This window comes from Salvelinus fontinalis, chromosome 18 (assembly GCF_029448725.1).
Source record: "Salvelinus fontinalis isolate EN_2023a chromosome 18, ASM2944872v1, whole genome shotgun sequence".
Taxonomy (NCBI): domain Eukaryota; kingdom Metazoa; phylum Chordata; class Actinopteri; order Salmoniformes; family Salmonidae; genus Salvelinus; species Salvelinus fontinalis.
In genome coordinates, this window is record NC_074682.1 from 6795074 (window position 1) to 6814450 (window position 19377).

Sequence of the window (19377 nt, forward strand, 5' to 3'; positions counted from 1 at the left end):
AACACCACTTCCAGCAGCATCTGGTTTCCCATCCAGGGACTGACCAGGACCAACCTTGCTTAGCTTCAGAAGCAAGCCAGCAGTGGGATGCAGGGTAGTATGCTGCTGGAGAGGAAAGAGAGACTCAAGTCCATTGTGGCATCATCCATAAAGCTGTAGTTGGTGTATTTTGCTGAGTAGCCAGGGTTGTCGGAACAGCCATCCCGCACACACATCAACGGCGATTCCTTCTTGTGTCTGGACTAGGGCTGTTGCTGTGACCGTATTACTGTCACACCTGCAGTCATGATTTTAAAAATTATATTACAATCCAAAATAAAATCCTATCAGATTTTGGAATCTATCGTCTTGGGTTTTATACTATAAGATAGAATCCTATTGGACCTATCCTACACGATTTTATCCTATAAGATTGGTTCCAAAATCTGATAGGGTTTTTCTATTGGGTTCTTGTATTGGGATATAATCCCATAGGAGTCCAATATGACTTGTTCGAAAATCAGATTTTTCGGTAACACTTTACTTGACACCCAGCGTCATAACATGTTATGACATGGTCCTAAACATGTCATAATATGTAAGAACAGCTGACATAACCTGTCATAATATGGTCATAACACTGTCATGACTCATATTTACACCTGTTGTGACATATTTTGCATTTTATTGCTGATTATGACCCCCACATAAGTGTCAAAACCCACATTTATTCAAATGTGTTGTTTCCCTGCCAAGAACTTTCCTTTCATTTTAAAGTTTGTTTCTTAAGTCCTTTGTTGTTGTAACGAAGCCTTTACAGGCATGTTCTTTTCATCATATTTTAAATAACTTGTAGAAAATACACTTTATGACACTGTCAAGAAGCATTATGACATCATAATCATACAAGCCAGATAGGCCTATCACGTACATGCCCTTTTGTCAGTCATCAGTCACAAAGAGGGTGTCTTGTCCTGCTCCTAAAAAGCTGCTCCTGCATTCATCCCAGTCATCAGAAACAGAGCATTGGGTTAGGTGCATGTCTGAAATCAACGTGTGCGCAATTACAATGACAATTTAATATGTTTTAAATAACCTAAACATACTGTTGACAAGTTGGCTATGGTGTAATGGAATGTTTTGCCTTGTGTGGTAGGTTTTGACACTCTTATGTAGGGGTCATAACCAGACTCAGATAATGCAATCTATAGCGCATTTGGGGAAAGTATTTAGACCCCTTGACTTTTTCCACATTTTGTTACGTTACAGCCTCTTTCTAAAAATTGCTAAAAAAATATATATCCTCATCAATCTACACACAATATCCCATAATGACAAAGCAAAAACAGATTCAGAAATGTTTGCAAATGTATTAAAAATAAAAAACTGAAATATCACATTTAAATAAGTATTCAGACCCTTTACTCAGTACTTTGTTGAAGCACCTTTGGCAATCTTGAGTATTCCACAAGTTACCACCGACTAAAGCTATGACGGTGATATGCCTATTTACTCTGTTCAATCTCTCAGACAAACCACGGTCTCATCAGCCCAGCCAGGCAATTTATAAACTTGATCTCCACTATAAAAACCACCTAGACATTATCTCCCATTTCTTTTAGACTAGCATTTGATTTTCAACAGAAAAGAGTTGTATAAACCTTGCTGTCTGTCTCTCTGACATTTGCAAAAAAAAATCAATATTGAAATTCGGTAGCCAGCTGTCCCATAGTAATGAACTTGGGAGTCGAGAGGAGACAGACAAGCAGGCAGCTTTTCTCAGCCAGTCGAAATCATGAATCAGCTGGCATAATGTTTATGGATATATACAAAGAAATGTGAATAGAAAACAGGTCAAACGAAATTCAGTTAGTTTGCCGTCTTTCCAGCTTCAGTTTGAAGTGATTGTGTTAGCTGTGTTGTTGGCTAGCTCCTCTGAACAACAGTGTCCTGACGAGAAAGCACATTTTCTATGCCAGGCAAAACTGCGTATCATTAGCTCATTGTTATGGATGTATGTAAATAAACGTAGCTAAAAACAGATTAAACACAAATGCACCCATTTTGCTGTTATTCTGTCTGCAATGTTTGACGTGACTGTAAGTTAGCCGTAGTTGGCTAGCTAGCAAGCGATAAGAACGTTGCCAGCCAGTATGGCAATGGAACATTTAGAACGAACGACTGGGTCGCATCCATAGATACAGAACAAACAGGCTGAACGACTGGGTCACGTCTCTGGCAACCGAACCAATAGAACGAAAGACCAGCCTACTTGGGTAGCAACCCTATATTTATGTTGGGACTATATCTTGTGGAAGGATGAAATAGTATGAATAAATTAATCAAAATAAAAAAAAATATGTAAATCATTATTTGATATGTTGGTAACCCGTTGAATAAAAGTGATAATGCCCTCGGTGTTGAGGATATATTGGCACGGTTTGCTGGCACGAGACAAACCCGTGCCCATATATCCTCCAAAACACCGACTTCTCTGGCATTACCAATTAATTCATATTCTACTACCGCAGGGAATAAATAATACCTACAACTTTTTTGTAGGCATCCCCCTCCACGTCTGTCCGGGGCGTATTCAGTATGTTGGCCATCAGGTGCATGACAGCAGACTCAGTGGCATATGGGTGGGTGATCATGATGAGGTCTGGAATATAGGCAGAGGTTCGGAGAGGAGAGAACACTAGGTAGTTAGGGATTAGGGATTGTGGCGTACCGCAGGTTGGCCACCAGGGGGAGACTCGTCGAGGCCTGGTGACAGATGGAGTCTACATCACGCGGCGATGGATCCCTCTGCAGGATGTGCCAGGTCTCGAAGGGCTCTCCGGCCAGGACTAATTGGGGCTGATTGTGGTTGGTGAGTAATCAAGGGGCTGATTGCTCACCAGCTGGACGAGTACCATAAAGCTGACAGAAGGGCAGCACATGGGGGTGGGGACTGGGGAAGAGAGGTTACTTCTGTATAGTCATGCTCAGTATAAGAGATAAACGAGGGCGTTCGGTTTTGTTCCCCACAGGATACAGCAAGACCCCGGAGCCCAGTAGACAATATTCTGGAGGACCTATTATTATTATTTGAAATAAGCATCCGTGAAACCGAGCTAATACAATTTTGTCTGTGTCTGATCTGTGTAAACGTCTTGACCAAACCCCCTGGTCTGCCACAAGTGGTGGAGAATGTGGGCATTCGGATAACGTGGTCAGATCAGGGTTGATGTTTATGCAGCATCAGCATGGACGAGTTGATAGCAGTGGGAGCAGTGGAGACGCATCAGAACGCAGAGGCCCTGCTGAAGGGGAGCCGGGCCGAGGACCCATCCGATGGGACGGGAGGACACCCTCACTGCCGTATATCCTAAACCGACCATCAGCGGGGCCAAAGGGACGCGGAGAGATGGCCCGGGAAGATCCGACCCGCCTCCACCGACCCCAGGTAGATGGAGACCAAAGGAGGTGTTTTGAGTGTGATGCCTGGGGGCACCTTGCATTGAATTGCCCGCCTCGAGAGGAGAGCATGCCAAGTGTGTGCAAAGCTGTCATCAAGGCAAAGGGTGGCTACTTTGAAGAATCTCAAATATAAAACATATTTTAATTTGTACAACTTTTTTTGGTTACTACATGATTCCATTGGTGTTATTTCATAGTTTTGTCTTCACTATTATTTTACAATGTGGAAAATAGTAAAAATAAAAACCCTGGAAAGAATAGGTGTCAACTTTTGACTGGTACTGTATATATACACATAGAAAGTATATATTCTTTGTCCATGAGTTTCTATTAGATAGACAATATGGATAAAGAGAAAATAGCCTAATTAATAAATAACATCTATTTAACAATGGCATTATTTTCAAGTAACTCTGCAACTCTTCCAACTATTGATTTTTTCACAACTGCCACCATTTGTGCCAAAACATTTAAAACCAAGACATATTGACATAGTCAAATGTGTAAAACAAAGGATATTTCATGTTGAAATCCTATTAAACACCAACGGTATTCACCAAGTTAATGGTTTATATTTAGGATAAAGTTTTACAGCTTAGTCATTCTATTTTTGTAATAATCTTGAGGGCCAGAATAATTAGACGCATGTCATGAGCTCAAGTACCCAAAAAGGACACTAGATGTCATGTGATACATTTACATTTTTTTTTAAAGTTTGCAAAAGTTACCAGCAATATACCCGTTGAAACCCTAATCACATGTAAGACAATAGAAAAAGAATGTCACTTAAACTTGGCACATAAAATGATAATCGGATAGGGCATTGAAGACATAATAGCCTACTACTGCTCATTCAATCACATAACATGTCATGCAGAACTACTGCGGTAACATTATTTTCTAATTTGCTGTGTAACTCTTAGAGTATATGAGCGGAGCAGAGCGTGTCCAATTTGACTGAAGCGAGCGTGAGTTTCCCCAAAGGCTGGATCGTCGCAGCCTTGTACGCTCCAATTTAACTCCAGTAGTTCTCAATTCACTTCACTAGTTTAGGGCATACCCGGGCCCAGCATGCATTTGAAGTCTACTTGTGTGCTGCTATAGCCCCTTTGCTTTAGCTACTGTCATGGAGTTCGTTAGATATTATCATAAAGAAACTGATCAAAACATACAGGTGCAAAATCAAGGTAACTTACAAAAATGAGGACCAAGAGCAAGAGGGAGTGCTTTGCCTCAAACCCCATTCGATGTGTAGAACGGATGTGGGTGGGGCCAGTTCTACATAAGGTGCAAATTAAACAAAAATCACAAAAGCTCTGACGAAGGCCGTGAGGCCGATATGTAAACTTATTAAATATTGGTGATACTATCAAGAGCAGTGTGCGGTTTCCTTTTTCCTTCATCTGGTTTCAATATTTCACAAGCAAATGGTAGGTCTAGGTAGTCACAAAAATAGATGGGTGTTGGTGAAATGGTGATTTGAATGAATGGAGTAAATTTTGAGCAGCGTTTTTTCCCTTCTGTGTTTGAGGAACGTTTTTTGCAGTGTGGTTGTAAAGAATGTGGAGCGCTGGCTCAGTGAGCGATAAGCTTTATTTCAGACCGCTCCACTCTGCTCATATACTCTTACCAATAAAGATTTTGCTCAGAGAGTGTGTGAGAACTCTTCTTGGTCCATTTCCTTCCTTTCATGTTGAAGTTGCTCATCAGTTCATTGGTTATCAGCCTAGTACGAGAACACTGTTACCCATCAAATAGCACTCACAGAAAAAGAGATTTACACAGGACTACAACAGTATTTTAGCCAGTGTGTGTCCACTTCTCCATCACTCCGGTGACATTGTCCCTCAACGTGTTCCCACCGATCCTACTCAGAAACTGTTTCTGAAAAACATACCAAAAAAAACGACCAAAAAATGTATTATTCAATATGTATTGGAGTTACACCTACAACTTTAAGTCGAGGTAAATTCATTGATGCCAGTTTGTCATTCTATGCTCCTCTGCAGATCCACATAGCATCTGGCCAGCTACCTCCGGAGGCTCTAGAACTCTCCCCAGGTTGGCCATGTCTTCCAAGATTCTACACACATCAAACTGGAAGTCTGTTCCAGGTCAAGAACCATCAGTAGAATCCCAGTGTTACAGAACTCCCCCCCCCCCCCCCCCCCATCCTACCAGCTCCTTCACTGACTGACTGATTTCCAACAGCAGATCCAGGACCATCTCCTGAAACTCTGGAGGAGTCAGAATGTGGTACAATGGAATTGTATCTTTATGGGCCATTTTCCCCAGATCCTGATTAAACCTACACCTGGACAGAAAAGCATGCTCAATGGAAATGGCTTTTAAACATGGAATAGGTCTAATGTGGTTCCGCGACACAGGCCATAAGCATTTCTGTGTGACTGACCAGATTGAATAAATAAACGTTATAGTCGGTCATTTGGAAGAGGAAAACTTTTGGTTGGATTCAAAAGGTTTCCCATCATATCCTGTCCACTAAAAACACACAAATCATTTTTCAGAGGGAGGACATTTAATTCCACAGCACTTATCTATCTGCTTTGGCATTGGTAGTGCCAAGGTTACATTCTTCAGCTGCAGCACATACCTTAGGTATGCTCCCTCTCTGGACTGTGAGGAAGGAAAAACCGCATCCCCTAAAAAAAGCAAGAGTGGAATTAGCAAGGACGTAAATCACATACAGAAGGATGATGCATTCTCTTCAACTATATACAATAAAATGTGTAATGTATTAATATGTATTATTAAACATATCAATACCCTCATATGGGACATTCACACAGTCCCATTAGACTGTGCCTGTCTTACATGAGGTAGAAGAGTGTGGTCCACCCTCTGAGGTAGCTCTCCTCGTTGAATGAGTCGTCAAGGCTTGAATAACACAAAAGAGGCTGATCAGAACATATACACTATACAGTTGAAGTCGGAAGTTTACATACACTTAGGTTGGAGCCATTAAAAATTGATTTTCAACCACTCCACAAATTTCTTTAACTATAGTTTTGGCAAGTCGGTTAGGACATCTACTTTGTGCATGACACAAGTAATTTTTCCAACAATTGTTTACAGACAGATTATTTCACTTAATCACAATTCCAGTGGGTCAGAAGTTTACATACACTAAGTTCACTGTGCCTTTAAACAGCTTGGAAAATTCCAGAAAATTCTGTCATGCTCTAGAAGCTTCTGATAGGCTACTTGACATCATTTGAGTCATTTGGAGGTGTACCTGTGGGTGTATTTCAAGGCCTACCTTCAAACTCAGTTCCTCTTTGCTCGACATCATGGGAAAATAAAAAGAAATCAGCCAAGACCTCAGAAAAAAAATTGTAGACCTCCACAAGTCTGGTTCATCCTTGGGAGCAATTTCCAAATGCCTGAAGGTACCACGTTAATCTGTACAAACAATAGTACGCAAGTATAAACACCATGGGACCATGCAGCCGTCATACCGCTCAGAAAGGAGACGCGTTCTGTCTCCTAGAGATGAACGTACTTTGGTACGAAAAGTGAAAATCAATCCCAGAACAACAGCAAAGGACCTTGTGAAGATGCTGGAGGAAACAGGTACAAAAGTATCTATATCCACAGTAAAACGAGTCCTATATTGACATAACCTGAAAGGCCGATCAGCAAGCAAGAAGCCACTGCTCAAAAACTGCCATAAAAAAGCCAGAGTACGGTTTGCAACTGCACATGGGGACAAAGATCGTACTTTTTGGAGAAATGTCAACTGGTCTGATGAAACAAAATTAGAACTGTTTGGCCATAACGACCATCGTTATGTTGGGAGGAAAAAGGGGGAGGCTTGTAAGCCGAAGAACACCATCCCAACCGTGAAGGACAGGGGTGGCAGCATCATGTTGTGGGGGTGCTTTGCTGCAGGAGGGACAGGTGCACTTCACAAAATAGATGGCATCATGAGGGAGGAAAATTATGTAGATATATTGAAGCAACATCAAGGCATCAGTCAGGAAGTTAAAGCTTGGTTGCAAATGGGTCTTCCAAATTGACAATGACCCCAAGCATACTGCCAAAGTTGTGGCAAAATGGCTTAAGGACAACAAAGTTAAGGTATTGGAGTGGCCATCACAAAGCCCTGACCGCAATCCCATAGAAAATGTGTGGGCAGAACTGAAAAAGCGTGTGCGATCAAGGAGGCCTACAAACCTGACTCAGTTACACCAGCTCTGTCAGGAGGAATGGGCCAAAATTCACCCAACTTATTGTGGGAAGCTTGTGGAAGGTTACACAAAACATTTGACCCAAGTTAAACAATTTAAAGGCAATGCTACCAAATACTAATTGAGTGTATGTAAACTTCTGACCCACTGGGAATGTGATGAAAGAAATAAAAAGCTGAAATAATTCATTCTCTCTACTGTTATTCTGACATTTCACATTCTGAAAAATGAAGTGGTGATCTAACTGACCTAAAACAGGGATTCTTTACTAGGATTAAATGTCAGGAATTGTGAAAAACTGAATTTAAATGTATTTGGCTAAGGTGTATGTAAACTTCTGACTTCAACTGTATATATAAAAGTATGTGGACACCCCTTCAAATTAGTGGATTCAGCCACACCCGTTGCTGACAGGTTGATAAAATCGAGCACACAGCCTTGCAATCTCCACAGACAAACACTGGCAACAGAATGGCCTTACTGAAGAGCTCAGTGACTTTCAACGTGCCACAGTCATAGGATGCCACCTTTCCAAGTCAGTTCGTCAAATTTCTGCCCTACTGGAGTTGCCACGGTCAACTGTAAGGGCTGTTATTGTGAGGTTGAAACATCTAGGAGCAACAACGGCTCAGCCGTTAATCGGTAGGCCACACGAGCTCACAGAACTGGACCGCCGAGTGCTGAAGCTCGTAAAAATCGTCTGTCCTCGGTTGCAACACTCACTACCGAGTTCCAAACTGCCTCTGGAAGCTATGTCAGCACAATAACTGTTTGTCGGGAACAAAGCGAGGTCCATACAGAAATTGTTTATCGAGATTGCCGTGGAAGAACTTGACTGGCCTTACCTTAACTCCATCGAACACCTTTGGGATGAACTGGAACGCCGACTGCGAGCCAACCCTAATCGCCCAACATCAGTGCTCAACCTCACTACTGCTCGAGGCTAAATGGACGCAAGTCCCCAAAGCTATGTTCTAACATCTAGTGCAGTGGTTCCCAAACGTTTTTATAGTCCCGTACCCCTTCAAACATTCAACCTCCAGCTGTGTACCCCCTCTAGCACCAAGGTCAGTGCACTCTAATTGACTCTATTTGTTTTTTGCCATCAAGCCTGCCACACACACACTATACGATACATTTATTAAACATAAGAATGAGTGTGAGTTTGTCACAACCTGGCTCGTGGGAAGTGACAAACAGCTCTTACAGGACCAGGGCACAAATAATAATAATATTTAACCATCTTATATATAAAACCTTATTTGTTCATCGAAAAGTGTGAATAACTCACCACGGGTTAATGAGAACGGTGTGCTTGAAAGGATGCACATACCTCTGCAATGTTGGGTTGTATTGGAGAGAGTCTCAGTCTTAAATCATTTTCCACACACAGTCTGTGCCTGTATTTAGTTTTCATGCTAGTGAGGGCCGAGAATCCACTCTCACATACGTAGGTGGTTGCAAAGGGCATCAGTGTCTTAACAGCGTGATTTGCCAAGGCAGGATACTCTGAGCGCAGCCCAATCCAGAAATCTGTCAGTGGCTTTCTGATTAAATTCAATTTTCACAGAACCGCTTGTTGCAATTTCGATGAGTCTCTCTTGTTTAGATATCGGTAAGTGGACTGGAGGCAGGGTATGAAAGGGATAACGAAACCAGTTGTTTCTGTCATCCGTTTTGGTTAAGTACCTGCGTAGTTGCGCACCCAACTCCCTCAGGTGCTTCACTATATCACATTTGACATTGTCCGTAAGCTTGAGTTCATTTGCACACAAAAAAATAATACAATGATGGAAAGACCTGTGTGTTGTCCTTGTTAATGCAGACAGAGAAGAGCTCCAACTTCCCTAATCATAGCCTCAATTTTGTCCTGCACATTGAATATAGTTGCGGAGTCCCTGTAATCCTAGATTCAGATCATTCAGGTGAGAAAAAACATCACCCAGATAGACCAATCGTATGAGAAGCTCATCATCATGCAAGCGGTCAGACAAGTGAAAATTATGGTCAGTCAAAACTTTAAGCTCGCCTCTCAATAAAAAAAAAAAGTGTCAATACTTTGCCCCTTGATAACGAGCGTTACATGGTCGCTGCCCTTATCATTGCATAGTGCAGAAAATACACGAGAGTTCAGGGGCCTTGCTTTAACAAAGTTAACCATTTTCACTGTAGTGTCCAAAATGTCTTTCACGTTGCCAGGCATTCCCTTGGCAGCAAAAGCCTCTCGGTGGATGTGTACCCAAGTGGTGTCGGGAGCAACTGCTTGCACGAGCGTTACCACTCCACTATGTCTCCCTGTTATGGCCTTTGCGCCATCAGTACAGATTCACCTTGCTTTTTAATAAATGTGAATTACTTTTTTTAGTTGGCGTACTCTCGACGGCAGGGGTACGCGTACCCCAGTTTGGGAATACCTGATCTAGTAGAAAGCCTTCCTGGAAGAGTGGAGGCTGTTATAGCAGCAAAGGAGGGGACCAACTCCATATTAATGCCCGTGATTTTGGAATGAGATGTTCTACATACTTTTGGTCATGTAGTGTACAGCGCCTCAAACTGACATAGACCATGTGTGTGGCAAACCAATGGGAAAGAACACTGGTAGATGTAGGGATCGAGATGAGGTTCTGCTTCTAGAACTGCAGAACTTTCCTCCAGGGTTCCAGAGTTGAACGTTTCTGAAGAGGAGAGCAGAGGGGAGTTTGATGAACCTGCCACAACTTTCAACAAACAGCCAATGAGTATACATGTATGAGTACACTTACACTTCATGTAACACTACAAAATTGTGTTTCATACATATAGCTAGTACAGTGAAAGTAAAACAGTGGCCGAATACAATCGAAACATTCTCTCACCTGTGTGTCCCATCTCCATGGGGTCCTCCTTGAGGTATCTGCCCAGTGTCTTTTGTAAAAGTTTATGGAAATCAAATGTTAGTTAAACACACTGTTCTACATAAACAATCCTAATTAATCAACGTCTATGTTTTGGACGTCTCACACTGACCAGTAACATGTCCCTCGCCCGTCTTCCTCTTCGTCTACGCGTTGGGCTCACGTGTTGTCTCCGTTGACAGTCAGCTCATCACTGGACCTACTGTACCCTTCACACTCCTCCAGAGATTCTGAAACCATACAGAGTAGCTCGGGCTGTATTTAAAGCATTTTGAGAATTGGTTGTTAACCAATAGTATATGACCAAGCCTTGGCGTAAACAAAACTAGAGGGACCAGCATAATTGTATCTTATTCAGTGACCTCAAATAAGGTAATATTTGTATATCTTACATTTACTGACATCATCCTCTATGAGGAAATAGCAAGCAATTTTGAAACAGTCAGTTTGAGATAGAAGTTTGAGGTGTTTTTTTTTTTATTGTTTTTTCTATCCAATTTATACTTTGGCCACAAATACCTGTATAAGATGAGTCAACATTATTTGGGTAAGAGTTAACAGAATATTAACTTTTAAAAGTGAGATTTACTTTAGTTCATTTTAAATATTTCTGATAGTGAGCGATTTGGGGAATTACGCCCTTTGTCCTACTTACTCAAGAGTGAAAAAAGGTAAAAAGGGGTTAATTGCAAAAATATCAAACTATCCCTTTAAGATTTGTGTTAGTTACAACATACACCACCGTTCAAAAGTTTGGGGTCACTTAGAAATGTCCTTGTTTTTGAAAGAAAAGCACATTTTTTTGTCCATTAAAATAACATGAAATTGATCAGAAATACAGTGTAGACATTGTTAATGTTGTAAATGACTATTGTAGCTGGAAACGGCTGATTTTTTATGGAATATCTACATAGACGTACAGAGGCTCATTATCAGAAGCCGTCACTCCTGTGTTCCAATGGCACGTTGTGTTAGCTAATCCAAGTTCATAATTTTATAAGGCTAATTAATTGATCATTAGAAAACCCTTTTGCAATTATGTTAGCACAGCTGAAAACTGTAGTTCTGATTAAAGAAACAATAAACCTGTCCTGAAGATCTCGTATAACGCTGTGTACTACTCCCTTCACAGAACAGCGCAAACTGGCTCTAACCAGAATATTAAGAGTGAGAGGCCTCGGTGCACTCTTTTCTTTCAAAAACAAGGACATTTCTAAGTGACCCCAAACTTTTGAACAGTAGTGTATATTTGTAGCAAACAGAGCGAGACTTGCACCTCATAATCTCCGTACAGTGCAGTGGCACGCATCAGTTATATTTCCAATGGTTTCAACATAATTACATTTTCATGCATGTCAGAGCAAAAACCAAGCCATGAGGTCGAAGGAATTGTCTGTAGAGCTTCGAGACAGGATTGTGTCGAGGCACAGATCTGGGGAAGGGTAACAAAAATGTCTGCAGCATTGAAGGTCCCCAAGAAGTGGCCTCAATCATTCTTAAATGGAAGAATTTTGTAACCACCAAGACTCTTCCTAGAGCTGGTCGACCGGCCAAACTGAGCAATCCGGGGAGAAGGGCCTTCGTCAGAGAGGTGACCAAGAACCCGATGGCCACTGACAGATGTCCAGAGTTCCTCTGTGGAGATTGGAGAAACTTCCAGAGATTGGAGAAACTTCCAGAAGGACAACCATCTCTACAACACTCCACCAATCAGGCCTTTATGGTAGAACGAAAGCCATTCCTCAGTAAAAGGCATATGATAGCCCGCTTTGACTCAGACCATGAAAAACAAGATTCTCTGGTCTGATGAAACCAAGATTGAACCCTTTTGCCTGAATGCCAAGCATCAATTCTGGAGGAACCTGGCACCATCCCATACGGTGAAGCATGTTGGTGGCAGCATAATGCTGTGAGGATGTTTTTCAGTGGCAGGGACTGAGAGACTAATCAGAATCGAGGGAAAGATGAATGGAGCAAAGTACAGAGAGATCCTTGTGAAAACCTGCTCCAGAGCGCTCAGGACCTCAAACTGAGGCGGAGATTCACCTTCCAACAGGACAACAACCCAAAGCACAAAGCCAAGACAATACAGGAGTGGCATCGGGACAAGTCTCTGAATGTCCTTGAGTGGCCCAGCCAGAGCCCAGACTTGAACCCAATCGAACATCTCTGAAGAGACCTGAAAATAGCTGTGGAGTGACGCTCCCCATCCAACCTGACAGGGCTTGAGAGGATCTGCAGAGAAGAATGTGAGAAACTCCCCAAATACAGGTGTGCCAAGTTTGTAGCGTCATACCCAAGAAGACTGGAGGCTGTAATCGCCGCCATAATTGCTTTAAAGTACTGCGTAAATGGTCTGAATACTTATGTAAATGTGATATTTCAGTTGTTTTTTTATACATTTGCTAAAATTTCTAACAACCTGTTTTACTTTGTCATTATGGGGTATTTTTGTAAATTGATGAGGGAAAAAAACGATTTAATCGATTTTAGAATAAGGCTGTAATGTAACAAAATGTGGAAAAAGTCAAGGGGTCTGAATACTTTCCGAATGCACTGTACGTGGTGGGTTAGATGCTTCAGTACCTGAGAATAGTTTGACTTTAACAAGGTCATATGCTGTCCAATTTGCTCCTGGCTTGTGTCTTTCAGGACTTTCCTGCCATTGACTGGAGGTGAAATGACCTTCTTGCCCACCACCCAGGTACTGGGAAACACATCCTCCACCTCCTCCTTGCTTTCCTTCCACACCGCACAGCACCAGAAGTCAGTGTTCTCATAGTCCTGGAACCCACATAGGTAGAAAATATATACAAGACTTTCTTGATCATTACATTTATTATGAATGGTTTAACATTTTCTGGGGGGACCTCACAATTTAGAAGAGGGGTGAACAGTTGAGGTGGTGGATAGGCCACAAAACCAGACATAGTCTGTATAGTTGTCTGTTCCCAGAATAGATTCTATACGTTCTAAATACTGAACTCGACTAAAGGCATATTTTAAGTCAACCGACCACTGTGAAGCTGATTGAGTGATTATGAAGCTTTCCCACTTTGGAACGTTGTTTCTTGGCATTGAATCAGCAGCTACCATCATTCACCCAACTTTGCAGATTCTAAAACCTTCTTGACATCTAGGCTTAACATTTTAAGGGACGACTACCATCCAAACACCCACCACTAAATAAAAACGAAAAAAAGCTGATGTTTTGTTTAAACAATTCTGACCTTTATTTACCAAAATACACAACACAAAAATTTCCAAAACATCCCATTCACATCCAACTGTCCAATAACTGTTTTCACCAAGATCACATTGCACTTCTGTTTATGAAGGTCATTAGCCTACACTAGGCTACTTGCCTAAAGGCCTAAAATGACAAAATAGCATTATTTAGATTTTTCAAAAGGTATCAAAATACAGTGTGAAAGGAGTCAAATGCTTGAAGAATATTCAAAGTAAATAACATTGAAATGCACTACCAATAGATGTCAGTCAATGAAGAGAATAGTTTGGATGTTTGAGTCCTTTGACTAACAAAATGTATTACAGGAAATTATATTTCTGTACTTGTAGGCTTACCAATTTAAAAATAATAATAAACTTGAAAGTTACTTCACATAGACAATGCCATTGAGGTAATACAGTGCATTCGTAAAGTATTCAGACCCCTTGACTTTTCCCACATCTTGTTACGCTACAGCCTTATTCTAAAATTGATTAAACTGTTTGTTTACCCCTCATCTACACACAATACCTCATATTGATGAAACAAAAACAGGTTATACATTTTTGCAAATTTATCAAAAGAAAAAACTGAAATACCACATTTACAAAAGTCTTCAGACCTTTTACTCAGGACTTTGTTGAAGCACCTTTGGCAGCGATTACAGCCTCGAGTCTTCTTGGGTATGATGCAACAAGCTTGGCACACCTGTATTTGGAGAGTTTCTCCCATTCTTCTCTGTAGATCCTCTCAAGCTCTGTCAGGTTGGATGGGGAGCGTCGCTGCACAGCTATTGTCAGGTCTCTCCAGAGATGTTCGATCGGGTTCAAGTCCAGGCTCTGGCTAGGTCACTCAAGGACATTCAGAGACTTGTCCTGAAGCCAATCAATCCTGTGTTGTCTTTCTTGGCTGTGTTGGTCGTTGGCCTGTTGGAAGGTAAACCTTTGCACCAGTCTGAGGTCCTGAGCGCTATGGAGCAGGTTTTCATCAAGGATCTCTGTACTTTGCTCCGTTCATCTTTCCCTCGATCCTGACTAGTCTCCCAGTCCCTGCTGCTGGAAAAACATCCCCACAGCATGACGCTGCCACCACCATGCTTCACCGTAGAGATTGTGCCAGGTTTCCTCCAGATGTGACGCTTGGCATTCAGGCAAAAGGGTTCAATCTCGGTTTCATCAGACCAGAGAATCTTGTTTCTCATGGTCTGAGTGTCCTTTAGATGCCTTTTGGAAAACTCCAAGCGGGCTGTCATGTGCATTTTACTGAGGAGTGGCTTCTGTCTGGCCACTCTACCATAAAGGCCTGATTGGTGGAGTTCTGCAGAGATGGTTGTCCTTCTGGAAGGTTCTCCCATCTCCACAGAGGAACTCTGGAGCTCTGTCAGTGACCATCGGGTGCTTGGTCACCTCCCTGACCAAGGCCCTTCTCCCCCAATTGCTCAGTTTGGCCAGGCGGCCAGCTCTAGGAAGAGTCTTGGTGGTTCCAAACCTCTTCCATTTAAGAATGATTGAGGCCACTTCTTGGGGACCTTCAATGCTGCAGACATTTTTTGGTACCCTTCCCCAGATCTGTGACTCGACACAATCCTGTCTCGGAGATCTACGGACAATTCCTTCGACCTCATGGCTTGGTTTTTGCTCTGACATGCACTGATAACTGTGGGACCTTATATAAATAAGGTATTACAGTTTATTATTTTCTAAAAACCTGTTTTCACTTTTTCATTATGGGGTATTGTGTGTAGGTTGATGAGGAAATTGTATTTAATCAATTTTTAGAACAAAGCTGTCACGTAACAAAAAGTGAAAAAAGTGAAGGGGTCTGAATACTTTTCGAATGCATTGTATGGTTGGGAAGACATATTAAAATCCTTATTATAAACCAGTAGCCTAAACATTTCCTACACCAGAATGGATTTGAAATAGAATTGGAACTCCCATCATGTACATTTCACTTCCTTAAACAAACATCTCCGTTATAGGCCTGGTAGGAACGAACCATCTCTAGAATGTGTCACAAGGTGTCTTTTCACCTTGTTGGATTGACTGAAGCTTTTCCCACAGACGGGACAACTAAATGGTTTCTCCCCTGTGTGGACTCTCAGGTGTACCTTCAGGTGCGCTGTCTGATTGAAACGTTTCCTACAGATCTGGCACTGGTAGGGCTTCTCCCCTGTGTGAATCCTCTGGTGGCCTTTCAACCTCCCAGACGAGCTAAAGGACTTACCACACAAGCCACAGAGAAATGGCTTCTCTTTCGTGTGCATTCGCACATGTGCATTTAAATGGCCCATGTGTCTACAGGGTTTCCCACACACCTTGCAACACAATGATGTGTCGTGGTGGATTTGAAGGGAATTTGAATTTTCCGTGTGTAGCGGTATCTGTAGAGCTTCAAATCCTGACAATAGTTCGTCACCACCTTCCACCCCCATCATACTTACACTGTTCTCACTCTGTGCTGCCAAAAGGTCGAGGTTCCCTGAAGAGAAAGTATTTGGGTCACTTGATGGATCACCTAATGGACAGACGCCCAATCTATCAGTCTCTGTTTTGATTGGATTGGAGGTTGTTGAGCTTGATAGAAAGCCTCCCTCTATAGTCTTCCCAGTGTGAGTTTGTATTTGGAACTGATGTGAGGTGGGTTGAGGTGGGTTCTGATCATAGTCATCATTTCCATTAGAAGGAGTGAATCTAGACAGAGGGGCCAGTCCCCTGAACAGCTTTTCCTCCCTTCTGGCCCTTCCATCCTGTTTCTCCAAAGTCTGTCCAGGGTTTGGTTCCTGCTTATGCCCAATGGCTCCCTCCTCCTCCTCCTCCTCCTCAGATTCTACAGGAGAAAATGTCTCTAGGTCTGAAAGTCAAGAAGGGAAAATGTAGTGTTGTTAGCTAGGCACCTTTACTTGAGCATCACGACCTGCTACCACCCAGTTCTGAGTTAACCAACTCATAGCTAGCGAGAAACAGAATACACAGAATGTATTGACAACTATGGGATTTGCTAGGCATGAATGCTAGCTAGCAGTCTCTGCAGATAAAGAGCTAATTTGCCAAAATAGCCACTGGCATATGGCACATGAATTGTTGGTTAGGTGAAGCATAACGGTGTATTTCAGATAAAATAGCAAATGACATGTGTGCTTATTATCCTCGCTAGCACAACTTGCTAGTCAGCTAACGTTAGCTATCTACTAGCCTATTCATAGACGCTAACTATAGCGTCTATTCACGAATGTATCTTCTGTCCGGAGGATTTGTTATTAAGAGCCCCGAATCGGTCTGAACGTTAAGTGATGCGTGGTGTGGTACGGTTTTGTTAACATTAGGCCCTTATCTTTCATATCAGCGATAAAGAATTGTCAAAAAACTAAAGGTTACATTTCTACACACCTTTATAAGGTTAGGATTCCCACAATGCCATATTTTCATGTTACAGCGCTTGTTTACATTAGACAGAGGCGACCACCTGTGTTAATTAGGCATCTAAGCATGCTCCGAACACCTTGGCCCAGTTTTTAACAAATTATCGCCTATAAACCCCTAGGTAATTTTCTTAGAGCAAGCTAGCTACTAACCTGGCCATGGAATCCCATTTTCGTGAAGCTTGCGTCTCAGTTTATCATTCTCTCGCTTTCCCTGGAATATTTCCTCCTTGTATTCTAATATGGTCTCTTCCACTTGCTTATATATATCCTGGGCAGCTAACATCAATCTTTCTGTCAAATATACATTTAGAAACTGTAATTTCGTCATTTTGAGGTTCGATGGCAGCCAGGGCACGTTAACCCGCTAAACACAAGCAGAGAGGAAAGAGGCGAAGCGGGAGGTTCGACTCCGCCCAGATTTATAGCGTTAAGCAGACCAAGTGTCAAGTGAGTATTCTTTTTTTGTTTGTTATGAGGGGCAACGAGAGTGTCGAATTTGGTCAAGATAAAAGTGAATTGCTATTTTGATAGTTGAGCGTTATTTCATCTAATGGACGTTTCATAATGCTTAGGTTGTTAACGGTTTCCAATCGTTCTTCTCTGACCAGAACCCCTATATATTTCGTCCTGTCCCAGTGGCCCAACCAGCATAAAAGTTCTGAACCGCAAAAAAAGTAACGGTTCTTATAGTTCCTTTTCCTTAATTTTGTACCCGTGAAATCAACAGTTTTACATTTTAGCTAATTAAATTACTCCACCAATTAGCGTGGCTAGAGCAGCTTGCTATGTCACGGGTAAACTAGTTGTCTACATGTTTGATGGACAAATAAGTACAGGGTTGAGATGCGACTGAAATTTCACGGGTGGGGAGAGAGAAAGGAGTGGACATGGCGGAGGCTTGGCTTGAAGCGGACGACCGAGGGTCTGTAGGTTTTTTGGTTTTTCCTTTCAAATAAAACCTAGATAACCAGGTGAAGGGAATTCTTTAGAAACTCGACCCTCCGTGGAATTACTTTGACACGTTTGGTTTAGGCTATTACTAGCGTCATAACTTCACTGAATTACAGAATTGTATACTAGACATTAGGAATGTTTTTTGGAACAAAAAATAACATTAACCGGTTCTCAAGATTTCAGTATAACGGTTCTGTTCTGGAACACTAGAGATCACTTTCGTTCCCTGAACCGGTTCCAACTTCTGGTTGTTTATTGAAATCAGTGGAGGCTGCTGAGGGAATGGCGGCTCATAATAATGGCTGGAATGGAACAGCAAACAAATTGAAACGAACCTGGGTTTATAAGCGTGGATATCGACACTGCCGCTTGAGCAAGGACATGTTTTTGGGGCACAGTCGATAGCACACTGGACTTCGGGCTAGATTCGAGACCTGCTCCCTTCCTGTTGTATTACAATACCATTCCACTTATACCGCTCCAGCTGTTACCACCAGCCCGTGTTCCCCAAATAAGGGGCCACCAACCTCCTGTGATGTTTTCTACATTAAATCATGGGCTAGATCTAGAATGTTTCCATGTATTTCCATTGTTAAAGCGGTCTGTAGACCATCTTGTCAATATAATAGATAATCTTCGACACAACAAAACGCTTTGAGAATTTGACGCTTGCTGGTGACGAAATCAGAAATTGGCCCGCTGTTAGTTACCGTAAGTACCTGAGAACCTGGGGCAGTTGAAATAATTGTACCATCAGAGACAAATGAATTAGCACATGGAATACAATAGATTATTAGAGTACCATAGTATCTCATAATACCCATAAAACCTAGTGATCTAACAGGGAAATGGTTCCAATCGTTTTTTCCATAGGGGATTTTAGAAACCCTTAAAATAAGGTATGTGTTTCATGTAGGCTTACCCTGGCATGACGTCTTGATAGCCTTGTAAATTTCTAGGAAAAGGTGATTTGTCAATATATTCAGCTGTATTTACCCCAAATGCCACGATCTGGGCCAGACTGCCGAATCGATGCAAAGGTAAGAATATCTGTATTAGCTAGTTAAATGTAGTAATTCATAAATTGGCTACATTTCTTTAAAATGGACAATTCTGTGAACTGTTTTGTGCAAGTTTTAAATTGACACAATACCTGTTAGCTAAGATGTCAGCTAGAGATTACATGCAGGAGCTTGCAGGGATTTGAAGTTTTGCATGATGTCT

The 19377-nt window shown here is 41.9% G+C and overlaps 1 protein-coding gene across 7 annotated transcripts; it reads right to left on the reverse strand.

Moving 5' to 3' along the window:
* Nucleotides 1-1329: 1329 nt before the first annotated feature.
* Nucleotides 1330-18825, reverse strand: LOC129814865 (zinc finger protein 316-like). Of its 7 annotated transcripts, none has more exons than XR_008753366.1 (8): nucleotides 17350-18464; nucleotides 16219-16628; nucleotides 13133-13330; nucleotides 10659-10776; nucleotides 10508-10556; nucleotides 6277-10327; nucleotides 6056-6104; nucleotides 1330-5325 (listed from the first exon to the last, which is right to left on the reverse strand). XR_008753366.1 is itself a non-coding variant. In XM_055867970.1 (2 exons), exons 1-2 carry the CDS (start codon nucleotides 17525-17527, stop codon nucleotides 15751-15753), a joined length of 1056 nt encoding a protein of 351 aa, XP_055723945.1. In that variant the 5' UTR covers nucleotides 17528-18207; the 3' UTR covers nucleotides 13756-15750. The 7 variants fall into 7 exon arrangements, 1 of the variants encoding a protein (XP_055723945.1); XR_008753369.1 differs by lacking the exon at nucleotides 13133-13330 and having other exon boundaries at nucleotides 6229-6339; nucleotides 8986-10327; nucleotides 17350-18459; XR_008753368.1 differs by lacking the exon at nucleotides 13133-13330 and having other exon boundaries at nucleotides 6277-6339; nucleotides 8986-10327; nucleotides 17350-18458.
* Between the last annotated feature and the right edge of the window lie 552 nt (nucleotides 18826-19377).

What these genes read in the sequence shown, in the direction of transcription:
- LOC129814865 (XM_055867970.1), bottom strand. Translation starts at nt 17,527, where the DNA reads ATGACGAAATTACAGTTTCTAAATGTATATTTGACAGAAAGATTGATG. An exon ending in AAATGGGATTCCATGGCCAG is followed by an intron (nt 16,629 to 17,349) that starts GTTAGTAGCTAG and finishes CTTGACTTTCAG; the next exon opens with ACCTAGAGACATTTTCTCCT.